Here is a 13,258-nt window from a genome sequence, read left to right as displayed (position 1 = left end):
AAACTGGTTAAAAGACAGGAAACAGAGAGTAGGATTAAATGGACAATTTTCTCAGTGGAGGAGGGTGGGCAGTGGAGTGCCTCAGGGATCTGTACTGGGACCAGTTATTTTCAATATATTTATAAATGATCTGGAACGGAATACGATGAGTGAAGTAATCAAATTTGCAGATGATACAAAATTATTCAGAGTAGTTAAATCACAAGCGGATTGTGATAAATTGCAGGAGGACTTTGTGAGACTGGAAAATTGGGCATCCAAATGGCAGATGAAATTAAATGTGGATAAGTGCAAGGTGATGCATATATGGAAAAATGACCCATTCTATAATACCACTATGTTAGGTTCCATATTAGGAGCTACCACCTAGGAAAGAGATCTAGGTGTCATAGTGGATAATACATTGAAATCGTCGGCTCAGTGTGCTATGGCAGACAAAAATGCAAACAGAATGTTAGCAATTATTAGGAAGGGAATGGTGAATAAAAACGGAAAATGTCATAATGCCTCTGTATCACTCCATGGTGAGACTGCAATTCTGGGTGCCACATCTCAAAAAAATATAGTTGCGATGGAGAAGGTACAGAGAAGGCCAACCAAAATGATAAAGAGGATGGAACAGCTCCCCTATAAGGAAAGATTAAAGAGGTTAGGGCTGTTCAGCTTGGAGAAGAGACGACTGAGGTGGGATATGATAGAGGTTTAGAGAGGTCTAGAATGGGTAAATGTGAATCGGTTATTTACTCTTTCGGATAATAGAAGGACTAGGGGGCACTCCATGAAGTTAGCATGTAGCACATTTAAGACTAATCTGAGAAAGTTCTTTTTCACTCAATGCATAATTAAACTCTGGAATTTGTTGCCAGGGGATGTGGTTAGTGCAGTTAGTTTAGCTGGATTTAACAAATGTTTGGATAAGTTCTTGGAGAAGAAGTCCATTACATGCTATTAATCAACCTGACTTAGAAAATAGCCACTGCTATTACTAGCATCAGTAGCATGGGATACACTTAGTTTTTGGGTACTTGCCAGGTACTTGCAGCCTGGATTGGCCACTGTTGGAAATAGGATGCTGGGCTTGATAGACCCTTGGTCTGACCCAGTATAGCATGTTCTTATGTTCTTACCTCCTTTGGGAGGCCAATTCATGCATCCACTAATTGTTCAGTGAAGAAATATTTTGTGATGTTGCACCTGAGTTTACTTTCTTAGATTCTCATACCATCACCTCTCTTCCAGAGGATATTTTCCTCTGAGGGCTGAATTGTCTAACTTGTGGCAGTTTTGCTTTCTCTTAAATATAAAGTCCATCAGTGTGCAGGGAGTGCAAGGGTCAGAATGATTTGAATTAACAGTTAGGGTAAAATTAACTATTTATATGTGAATAAAGTTTAGTTAATCAGCCCTATGTCTATTTTATTTAAGATCAATAATTATACATACAGTTATTTCCTAGTATACCTAATCTGAGAACATTGAACAGCAGTGTTTGTAGTAACTTCTAATATTTTTCTCTGCTTCCTACCACACTCCCATCAGTGCAGGGCATTTCTGTCCAACTATTACCAAGATCATAATGTGGAATTGTCCAAGCTCTTACACAGACTGGGACAACCTTTACCATCATGGCTGAGGCAGGAGCTACAGAATGTGAGATAGCAGGAAAAGAACCAAATTCTAATCTTCCTCAGTGTCCCAGCACCAGTCCTGGAGTCTCCAGGAACTCAAAAATGACATTACATAACAAGGACCAAGAATCCAATTTTCTTCAGTGTCCCAGCACCGGTCTCAAAGTCTCCAGGAGGTTGGTAACAAAGCAATGATGAAGGACATGAACCAAAATTTCAATCTATCACAGTATCCCAGCACTGGTCAAAAAGTTTCCAGGAGCTCAGAAATGACATTACATATCAAGGACAGAGAATCCAATCTTCTTCAGTGTCCCAGCACCATGCCCAAAGTTTCCAATCTTCCTCAGTGTCCCAGCACCGTGCCCAAAGTTTCCAGGAGCTCAGTGATGACATTACATAACGAAAACTGGAAAGCCAATCTTCTTCAGTGACCCAGCACCATGCCCAAAGTTTCCAGGAGCTCAGTGATGACATTACATACAAGGACCGAGAATCCAATCTTCCTCAGTATCCCAGCACCATTCCCAATGTTTCCAGGAGCTCAATAACGAAGCAATGATGAAGAAAAAAAATGAAAATCTAGTCTTCCGCAGTGTCCCAGGCACCAGTTCCAAAGTCTTTGGGAGCTCTGAAGTGAAGCATTGACGAAGGACAAGGACAGAAAATCCAATCTTCCTCAGTGTCCCTGCACCAGTCCCAAAGTTTCCAGGAGCTCAGTAACAAAATATAACAATTAATGATCAGAATTGGAAACCAGATCTCCTTCATTGTCCCAACATTGGATCCGAAGCATCCAGGAACTCTATAAGAACATTACAAAGCAAGGACTGGAAATTTGATCTCCTTCACTGTCCCAACACTGGTCCCACAGTCTTAATAATGCAGACATAAAATATTCTTGTTGAGCCAGGAAATTGATGTAACTCTTGCGAGGTGCTGGCATATAGGTTGGGAAGATTGCCCTGATCAAAAGTATTGAATGCCATGAATTTTCCCCTTGATGGTTTTTTGGGCCATGGATTTGTAGTAAAGTGCAGCGAGGAGCACATACAGACATAAACACCCCCTTCTTCTAAATCATCCTCACAAGTGCAGATATGCAGCTGTCCAGCTTCATGCTTTAATGAAGAGAGGATGGTGCCCTGTATAGGTTTTGTGGCCTCATTTGCCTTTTCACTGTAGTCCTTCCTGTGGTACCTGTAAAATAATGCTCAGAAGATGTCTAATAAGGAACAGAGATGTAACACAAAAATGCCCAAGTTGCTATTGTGCTCAGCTGGAAAGGTGCTCTGTCAGCTGGGTCTCAAGTACTCTGGAAAAGCAGCTGCTCCTACTATTTCACACTTCTATAGCGTTAGTAGATGTATGCAGCACTATACAAATATACATAATAGACAGTCCCTTCTCCATGCAGCTTACAATCTAAAAGGTGTGACAAGAAACTGTCAATATAGAAAAGAACACACAACTGCCTACACTAAAAACTGTGGAAATCTTAAATGATGAGGAACCAAGCTAGCAAATTTGCCAATCTATCATTAGAAAAATAATAAAAGTCCGCTTCTGGAAGGAAATGAACCATAAAGAATGCAATTCCAGTTGTGTGCACTGAGGAGCTGTTGGGATTATTGTCCATGTTCTAGCTGTTCCAGTCAGATTAGATCATGCTCGAAAGTGCTAATCTAATGCCCAAGTACAGGGGCACAAGGTGTCTGATATAGGGTACGGTAGTGTGCATAGTGCATCTAAATTTCATTTATACCGAAGATTTCTCAGTATCAATGATACAGTTCTTGCAATTTACAAAATATTTCTGCTTAGCTGAGGCTTAATTTTTCAGAGGTGCTTTTCAATTGCATTTTTTAAATCAATGAAATTAAATTGTTGCTAGTGTAAAATGAGACTTACAAAACCTCCCCTCTTACTAGTATATCAGAGCAGTTCTGATATTAGCACACACTCCTGCAAGCCAGGTCTCAAGTTCATTACCCCAAGAACCGGACAAGGGCCTAACATTACTTTTCCAGGGTAGTACTTTGGCAGGTGCTGTCTGACCTGCCAGTACAACACAAGGACAAGGCAAAAGTACCAAAGATCAGACTGATAGACATAAAGAAGCAGGTAAAAGTATTGTCAGGCAGAGACAAATCAGAAAGTTGATACAGAAAAGATGGAAAGGCATGAAAGACCCAGGGTGGCAGCACGTACTGGAACAGAAATGTGTAAGGTTCAGCATTACACTTAGGGGACAAGTCAATAAAAGTCAATAACACAGATGAATTTTCAAAGAAGTTACGCATGTAAATGTAAGCTACTATCATAGCAATTTTCAAAAGCCATTTACCCGCATTAAGCGCAGTTAACATGAGTAAAATCTATTGACAATTCAATGGCATATATTGTAGCAATTTTCAAAAGCCTACTTCACGCATAAAGTGCATTTACACAGGAAAACCCCAGTTTTAAGCATATAAATGCTTTTTAAAATCAGGTCCTAAGTAGTCCCTTTATATAGAGATCTAACCACTAACAAATTGTCATGGGTACAAACGTGTCAAATTGGGCCTGCGCATGCAAGGTAAAAATTAGCATTCAGACCCATGCAATTAAGCAAATAGGTTGATAATGAAGTCTTTAGCTATTATCACCCTATACAATAACCCCCGCCCCTCCCCCTGCTATATTTATTGAGGCCACGGATCTGTGGTAAATTTAGCACTGCCTTGGAGTTAAGGTGTTAAATGTTGTCATTACACTAACTTTTTATATGGGGTTTAGGCCCCACACCCTCCAGGCTCCCCTGCCAGTTTGATACACAGTAAAGCATCAACTAGAGAAAACTTGCAGAGATTGGAAGGCAAGGTGAGTTTTGAATCCAGGGGAGCCTGTGCTTACAGATAAGAGAGGCAGAGGGGAGGTTTGGCCGGTTCAAGGAGGGGCTTTTGTTTTGTGTCTTGGAGGTTCTAGGTGGGATCCCTCACGCTAAGCAGCCCTTGCATTTTGGGTGGGTTAGCACGGGAGATTTTGATATGCACACCCTGCACACACTTGAAGGTCTGCACTCCCTTTTAGTGTTGTGCATACTAATAACTTAGTGACTGAGGCAATAATTATATTTCTAGGGTATACATAAAAAAAACCCACTTTTACATGGACTCAGCCTCATAGTGTGGTATTTTACTATAATATTTCTGCCCTTGAGTTACTTATGATTGTCCTTTAAAATGTAATAAGAGCTATACAAGGAGTTTAAGGCTTGCTTGGTGTGGCTGCAGGCACAGTAATGACACATTATTCTGTACATGTGAAGTCACGTTTTATTCATCAGCTGCCTTCCTCTTCATTGATTAAACACGCAAAACTTCCTCAGGAAGTAACTGATTTATTTCAAGGTGTTTAGCTGTAATATTGTCATTCATATTGAATGAAAATTGCTGAAAATTCTTTTTCTGATTATTTTTTTTAACTGGACATTATTCTGATAGTGGCATGATCTCTGTAATGTACAAGAATAAACTCAGATCGGAAGAAGGTGCCCTGTGTGCTGTTCAATTGTTTCAGAAAGGCTTTGGGTTATATGGTCTGTACTACTGGTAACAGCCACTGAGATCCAAATATACAATCACTCCTTTCAGTTTTTACAGATTGCATTAATAAAGGAGAAATTACTACTTTCCTGATAATTTCCTTTCCTTTAATAAAGGGTAGGTCAATCCCAATGAGTGGGTTATGCACTTCTGCCAGCAGATGGAGACAGTGCAAAAGCTGACATCACGGCTATATAGTCCTGTCCCAACATCAGCCCACCAGTATTCTCTGAAAAAGCCAAACTGTGGATAAACCTGATTAAACTCGAACATTATTAGTAACAGGCAACCATTCATGTTTTCTCAACCAACAGGAACACTAAGCTTAACAAAAAGAAAGAATATATCTAGCAAACTAAGGGCTAGAAAAGACACTTACCAGTTATCAAGAATCATACTCTGCATAGCTTGCTCTAAGAATGTTAATCACAAAATCCAACTCCCGCAGCCGAGGGCGGGTCTGGGATTGACCTACTCTTCACTAAAGGAAAGGAAATTATCAGATAAGTAATAATTTCTCCTTCCCTAGCATTCGGATAGGTCAATCCCAACAAGTGGGATATACCAAAGCTAATCCTAAAAAGGACGGGAGACTGCCAGCGGCCAATTCAAAACTACCTGCACAAAAGCAGCATCCTCCCTAGCCCTAACATCCAAGCGGTAATGTTTGGAGACAGTATGCAAAGATGTCCATGTCGCCACTTTCATTAGGTGTCAACAAATGAAGCTCTCCCAGTACCACCTTCTGAGCCCTCGTGCAATGCGGTCTAATCTGTTTTGGTAAGGCAACCTCAGCAGCCACACAGGCTGCCGTAATGACCTCCTTAACCCAGTGGGCAATAGTTGCCCGCTTTACTGGTGCTCCCTGCTTACCTCCACCATGGAGCATAAACAGGCGATCAGACTTCTGAATAGTATTAGTCATCTCCAAGTACTGCAGTAAATGATGCTTGACTTCCCAGGAACGCAAAAGGCGGTACTCAGCTTCATCTCTGTCCCTGACCAAGGCAGACAGAGAAATGGACTGATTCAAATGAAAGTCCGAAACCACTTTGGGCAAAAAAAGAGGGCACAGTCTGAAGTTGAACCACATCTGGAGTCATATGGAGAAAAGACTCATGGCAGGAAAGAGCCTGCAGCTCAGAGATCCGATGTCCTGAATAGATTGTTATCAGAAAAACTGTCTTCAAAGTAAGCAACTGTAAGGAAAGAATACATAGTGCTCAAAAAGTTGGACCTGCCAAGAACTCGAGGACCAAGTTAAGATCCCACAAATGTGCCAGAAGCCACAACGGGGAGTGAAGATGTTTAACTTCCCACAAGAAACGGGACACGTCCAGATGAGAAGACAAAGCCCCTCCATTGACTCGTCTTCCCCTGTAAACAAGCAATGCCATAACTTGAATCTTCAAGGTATTAAGGACCAAACCTTTAAGCAAGCTGTCCTGTAAAAATTCCAAAATCAAAGGAATATCCATCTTGAGCAATCGAGAACCTAGCTCAGAACACCAGGCCTCAAAGACCTCCAAACTCTAACATAAGCTAGAGAAGTAGAAAACTTCCGGGCCCGAAAAAGAGTTGAAATTACAGAAGGCGAATAACTATGCTTCAACAGCCAAGCCCTTTCAATGGCCAAACCGTAAGACTGAACCAACCTGGATCCTCGTGCAGAATGGATCCCTGATGTAACAGATCCATTCAAGGTGCAAACTGGCGGGGACTGCCATCAGAAGTCTCTGGAGCATACCACGGCCTTCAAGCCCAATTCAGAGCTACTAAAAGGACAGTATTGGTTAGACTTGCAATCTTCTGTACTAGCCTGACTATCAAAGGCTAAGGCAGGAACACATACAGCAGGGCACCATGTGGCCACTCCTGAATGAGTGTCTATGCCCATCGCTTATGGGTCCCGCCTGCAACTGAAGAAGTGTGGAATCTTCGCGCTGTTGAATTTCGCCAACAGGTCTAGATCCGGTAGGCCCCAGCAGTCTACCAGGAGCTGAAAGGCCTTGTCTATCAGCTCCCATTCTCCTGGGTCCAAGCTTCTCCTGCTGAGGAAATCGGCTCTGATATTGTTCTTTCTGGCAATGTGAGAGGTGGATATACTTAGAAGATGCTGCTCCGCCCATACCATGAGTGCATCTATCCTCTCCAACACCTGCCAACTCTTGGTTCCACCCTGATGATTGATGTGAGCCACCGCAGTACATTGTTGGACATAATCCAGACTGCCTGAGCTTCTAGCTGTTCAGCAAACTGAAAGCCCGCCAACCGAACTGCTCATGCCTCCAATCTGTTGATATTCCACTGCCACCCACCTGCATTCCAGCGTTCTTGTACCACCAACTCCTGACAGTGAGCCCCCCAGCCCCGGAGGCTTGAATCTGTCGTGAGTACCAACCAATCCAGCATCATCAGAGAAATTCTTTTCCTGAGATGGTCCACAGGTAACCTCCAGCTCAACTGGGATTTCACCTCTAATGGAAGGAACAGCCTCACCCTATAGTTCTGCGACTGTGGACTCTATCAGGAGAGCAAGGCATGCTGAAGAGGGCGCATATGTGCCTTCGAGTAGAAAACCGCTTCTAATGTGGCAGCCATCAACCCCAGGACCTGTAGATAAGACCATACAGTTGGATGAACAGAGCTCCATAAGGATCGGACTCACAGTATCAATGAGTGGATCAGAGACTCAGGCACAAACACTCTGCCCTGCCTTGTATCAAATCAAACCCTGAAATAACTCCTGGGTCAGAGACAGCTGCAAATTGCTCTTGGCCAGATTCACCACCAAGCCTAGTTCCTGTAGCAAGGAAACCACCCTGCGGGAAACATGACGACTCTCTTCCAGTGTCTTGGCTCAAATCAACCAGTCATCAAGATGGGGTGAACTAGAATGCCCTCCTTGTGAAGGGCCGCTGATGATGATACCAGTACCATGACTTTGGAAAAGGACTGGGGCACTGTGGCTAGTGTAAAAGGCAAGGCCTGAAACTGGTAATAACAATCCAGGTTTCATTTCATTTAAAAAGATTTATTAATCGCCTAAAACTATTAGGCCTAGGCGATATACAGATTTTACACACATAATAAAAGCTAAACAAGCAAAATACAAAAACGTACAAAATAGTTTCATAGAAACTAAATAACAAAATAATATTTAAATCATCAAAACTTGTCTAAAAAAAGAAAATCATATGAAATCTCATCTGGTGTTAATTACCAAACACATTAACTTGTTTGAAATAGTTCGGTTAACAGTTGTACGCACGGTTAAGCAAAAATTCCTTGAAGGATATTTTAAATTTTTTAACATCTTCAATCGAGTGAAAGTCAAACGGAATCATGTTCCAATGATTGGGCGCCGCTATGGAGAAAGATGTTTCCCTGGTGCAGTATAAATGAGCTAATTTCACAGAGGGCACCTCTAATAGATTTAATTGTGAAGACCTAAGTGTTCTAGCTGGCTTATGGATCCGAAGTAATGCATTGAACCAGTAATCAGATGACAAAATACGAAGCTTGAAAACAGTCATTCCTATTTTGAAGAATATACGCTCAATCACAGGCAACCATTGAAGTCGACATAAAACAGGAATGATTCGGTCAAACCGCTTAGACGAAGAAACTAACCTGGCCTCCGCATTCAACAAAAGTTGAAGAGGTTGGCAAATTGGAGGAATTGCTGATGATCCTGCTGGATGGGAATATGCAGATACGCCTCCATCAAACCCAGAGATATGAGGTACTCATCAGCTTGAACTGCCATTATGACAGAGAGCACTTTTTCCATCCTGAAATACATGACTCGTAGATGTCAGTTGATGCCCTTGAGATCCAGTATTAGCCAAAATGACCCTTCCTTCTTGGGCACGATAAAATTAATGGAATATCGGTCCATATTTTGCTGTGATTTGGGAATGGGGATCACAGATTTCAGAATCAACAGCCATTATAATGTCACTTCCACTTCTACCGTCTTCTGAGGGGAGTTGCATAGAGAGACCATGGAGGCATCCAGAGGAATCTGAAGAAATTCTAGAGCATAGTGGTTCTGAACCATTTTGAGAACCCATTGATCCGAAGTAATCTGGGCCCACCTAACTCCCACACCACCAGGTAGCCTGCAAACCTTCATTGGGAAAACAGAGGGGCTCCACTTCCAGAGCCCTTATCCTAACGAGGACCTTGGGGACAAAAGGACTGGGATCTGTGGAAGGAACAGGATCTCTGGGAAGAACCTCTCCTATAAAGCAGAAAACGCTGGTAGTCTCTACAGTGGCCACTTGTCCACGAGGTCCGGGAAACTGACTTCTTATCCTCTGGCAAATGCAGGACCTGAGTCTCTACCCATTTACTTGCCATTTTTTCCAATTCACTGCCAAACAAAAGCGAGCCTTTGAAGTCAGATTGGACTTTGAAATAGTATCTGCAGACTAGCTGCGCAGCCACAGTTGTTGCCTGGCTGCAATAACTGAAGCAGCTCCTCTGGCGGCTTTGTGAACCAAGTCACAGCTCGCATCAGCCAAGAAGGTGGCCCCGGTTCTACCATAGGTCCCAAATCAGACCCACCGCCACAAAATTCTCGACAAAGCCATAAGATATCCCGAGCTACCAAGGCGCAACAAGAAGCAATTTGCAAATTCATTGTCACTGCCTCAAAGGTTTGCTTCAGGATACCCTCAATCCTCCTATCCTGCACTTCCTTCAGAGCTGCACCTCCCTCTAATGGGATGGTGGTATGTTTCGTGACAGAACATACCAAGGCATCCACCTTAGGGAATGCAACTGCTCTCTGGTCTGCGGATTCAAGGGGTATAAAACTGCTACGAAGTGTCCTCCTTCTAGCGCATTCCATTCCAGATCAATCAACTCCCGGACTGCATCCAATAGGGGAAAGAAACAAGAAGCCTTGCGCAAGGTGACCAAAATAGGACCCTTCTTCTGTGACCCCAAGGAGTCAGACTCAGCCATTCCGACAGTCTTCAGGGTCTGAGATATCAAACCTGGCAACTCATCTCTCTGAAAGAAATGTAGAAGAATTCTATATGGCCCCAAATCTGGAGGAATGTCCCCTTCTTCACCAGGAGAGTCCCCACCATTATGATTGGTATCATCCTGATCCACCTGCATTCAAGCTTTGTCAGACCACACTGCGCTATGGCGCTTGACCATGGAGACAGGCAGAAGAGCACTCAGATCGCCTGGACCTACCTTAGTAGGAACTGCCGCTTCAGCAGACCAGCCCTGTAGAAATGTCTGCAATCACTGGAAGAATTCCAGCCTGGAGAAGGAGGCTGGGTCCATTCCAGGCCCCGTAGGCCTGAACCTGAGGACTTGCGAGCCAGTGTCCCCTGAGGGCTCAACCCACGGACCAATCAGGGGAGGGGACACCCCTGCAGTGTCTCCCTCGATCCCACTCCTCTCAGATCGAGGAGATGGACCATCATCTGCAAAATCGGAAGGAGGGAAATCTCCCCAAGCATCCAGGCAGCGCTGACACAGGCTTAAAAAAAACTTTGGCTGAATGGTCCTGATATGGCAGGCAGCACAGATAGATAGGCACTTAGGTTTCTTCACCAAGGGCGCCATGCTGTAAGTGCACAGGCCAATGAAGGCTCATGCCTACCTTTCCCGCACATACAATGGTGCTTAAAATGGACGCACAAAAAATGTGCATCCAAGCCCATATGCCTAGGCCACTCATCTTACTGGACGCCCAAACTGGACATCCAGAACTGACACCTAAACTGGGCACACAAGATGTGCGTCCAGAAGGAAAAATGCCCAAATTGCACTCATAGATGAGAATGGGTGCACACACGGACGTGCAAGTGAGCGTCAACCGTCTATAGTGTGCCAAAATGGAAGAATCCTGGGAATGGGGCCTAGCCAAATGGCTGCTCAACCTGCCGTGCCTGCACTCTCTCTTCACCTCACAGAACTCCCCAGAGATGTGAGTAGGACAGCCGAATGCAGAGGAAACAGACCCTTCTCCTGCTGTCCTCCTGTCTTGTCACCTGAGAGCAGGAATGGTTCGCAGCTATGGGAAGAGAGGGCTAAAACCTTCACCGCCAAGCCTCTCTCAGCCTGCAACCACTAGCTGAAATTTAGGACCATGCCAGTCAAAGCTACTGGACTGAAGGCACTCAGTAGAGGGAGGGACCGCACAGTATCACCTCAGGAGGCAAATGGTGCTACATAGACATCTCCTTTTCAGCTTCTTTCTTTTTTTCTCCTTTTTTTTTTTTTACTCACAGGCAATCCCCTGAAGGGAAATGCATATCCACCATCTGCTGGAGATGGAGAATACTGGTGGGTTGATGTCGGAGCAGGACTATATAGCTGTGATGTCAACTTTTGCTGCATCTCCATCTGCTGGCAGAGGTGCATAACCCACTTATTGGGCTTGATCTACTTTGACGCTAAGAAAATGCTTTTGGGGGCCTAGATGTGGCCACATTCTATCTGCCTTTCCAGAGGGAAGCTGATACCTCTGACGCTTGCCTACAAGGTTCAAAACTAGAAAGTGCTTACATACTCTGTATCAGTTTTACCTGCAGAAGCCGAGACTGAGGTAGTTGTATATGCATTGTTTACTCCTCTGGGACACCTAAAATCATTTGTGGTGTGAGAGACTGCACCGACTCTTAGCTGCTCTGAGGGGTAATCTAGCCAAGTAATTACATATGGGCTAATTTTGGAAATATTCCCCCCACCACTAATGGCTAAAGCTATCCACTCAAATTCACAGGGTGCACCAAATTACCAGTCAGAAAACAGGTGTTTCCAGAGGCGTTCTCAGGAGGGTTTTAGATTTAACCAGTTACAAAACAGATATCTCTAAAGATTTAACCAATCAGAAAGGTTGATATTCAGTGCCACTTAGTCAATAAGTTCAGACAAACCCCCCTAAATGGTGCTCTTTGAAAATTTGGCTGGAGGTAGTGGACTTCATAGATGGAGGGGTTACGTGACTGATAGCTGAAGGAAGCAAAGTCTCTAGATGGAGGGATAATATGACTGACATCTGAAGGTGGCAGAGTCCATAGACAGTGTAAAGCACAACAGATAATATGACTAACAGCTGAAAAAAGCAGAGTCCATGTACGGAGGGATATTATGACTGACAGCTGAAGGGAGCAAAGTCCATAGAAGGAGGAATAACATGACTGAGAGTTGAAGACAGCAGCGTCCATAAATGGAAAAGTACCATGACTAAGGGCTGAAGGAAGCAAAGTCCATGGATAGAGGGATAAAATGACAGATTTGAAGGGTGCAGAGTCCATGGATGGAGGGATAATATGACTGAGAGCTGAAGGGAACAGAGTTCCTGGATGGATAGGTAACATAAGAGTGAAGGAAGCAGAATTAATGCATAAAGGGGTAATACCCATGAGAGCTGAAGGGAAAAGAATCTATGGAAGGAGGGATTATGCCACTGACAGTGAAGTCAGTGGCATAATCCCTCTTTTCTTCACTCCTTTGTCCTGCTCTTGACTGAATGCCAGGGTCCAGTGCTCAAGAGGGTTTGGGACTTGTTATATAGTGCCCCAAAGCTAACCAATAAGTGTCACTACTAATGCACACCTCACCCACCCCTGCTGGCATAACAGACTGAGCGCTGAAGGGTCAGAATACATGGATACAGAGATAATACTACTGAGAGTTGAACGGAGCAGAGATCATCGATGGAGGAATAACATGACAAAGCTGAATGGAGCAGTGTTCATGGATGGGAAGGTAAAGTAATAGAGTAATGTGAAAGAGCTTGAGTATAAACCATTTTTTTGTCCTGTTTGAATGCCCAACACAGTAATCAGGGTTTTTCAATGTGCTGTTGCTTTCTTCACAGAGCAGGCTCCTGTATACTTCCATATTATAGATAGTACCATTGTCAAGGGAATCCTCACTCAACACCATCCCATAACCATCCCATGGTTGGAAAAAGCCAAGAAAAATCAAAGAAAAGAATTACAGCTGACTTAGAAATGCAAAAAAGAATACCTCAATATATAAAGACACAATGACCAAATGACC

At 43.6% G+C, this 13,258-nt stretch overlaps 1 protein-coding gene across 1 annotated transcript in view; it reads left to right on the top strand.

Moving 5' to 3' along the window:
• The window catches only part of LOC115074355 (bifunctional heparan sulfate N-deacetylase/N-sulfotransferase 3-like), a 416,141-nt gene extending 412,126 nt beyond the window's left edge, over positions 1-4,015 (top strand). Inside the window, exon 14 of the mRNA XM_029574134.1 lies at positions 1,540-4,015. Coding sequence (XP_029429994.1) covers positions 1,540-1,659 — 120 coding nt within the window. The 3' untranslated portion in view covers positions 1,660-4,015. The remainder of the gene's footprint in view (positions 1-1,539) is intronic.
• The last annotated feature ends 9,243 nt before the right edge of the window (positions 4,016-13,258 follow it).

Source organism: Rhinatrema bivittatum, chromosome 1 (genome assembly GCF_901001135.1).
Source record: "Rhinatrema bivittatum chromosome 1, aRhiBiv1.1, whole genome shotgun sequence".
Lineage (NCBI taxonomy): Eukaryota > Metazoa > Chordata > Amphibia > Gymnophiona > Rhinatrematidae > Rhinatrema > Rhinatrema bivittatum.
The sequence above is the reverse complement of the archived record's forward strand: the minus strand, read 5'-3'. Positions and strand labels throughout refer to the sequence as shown.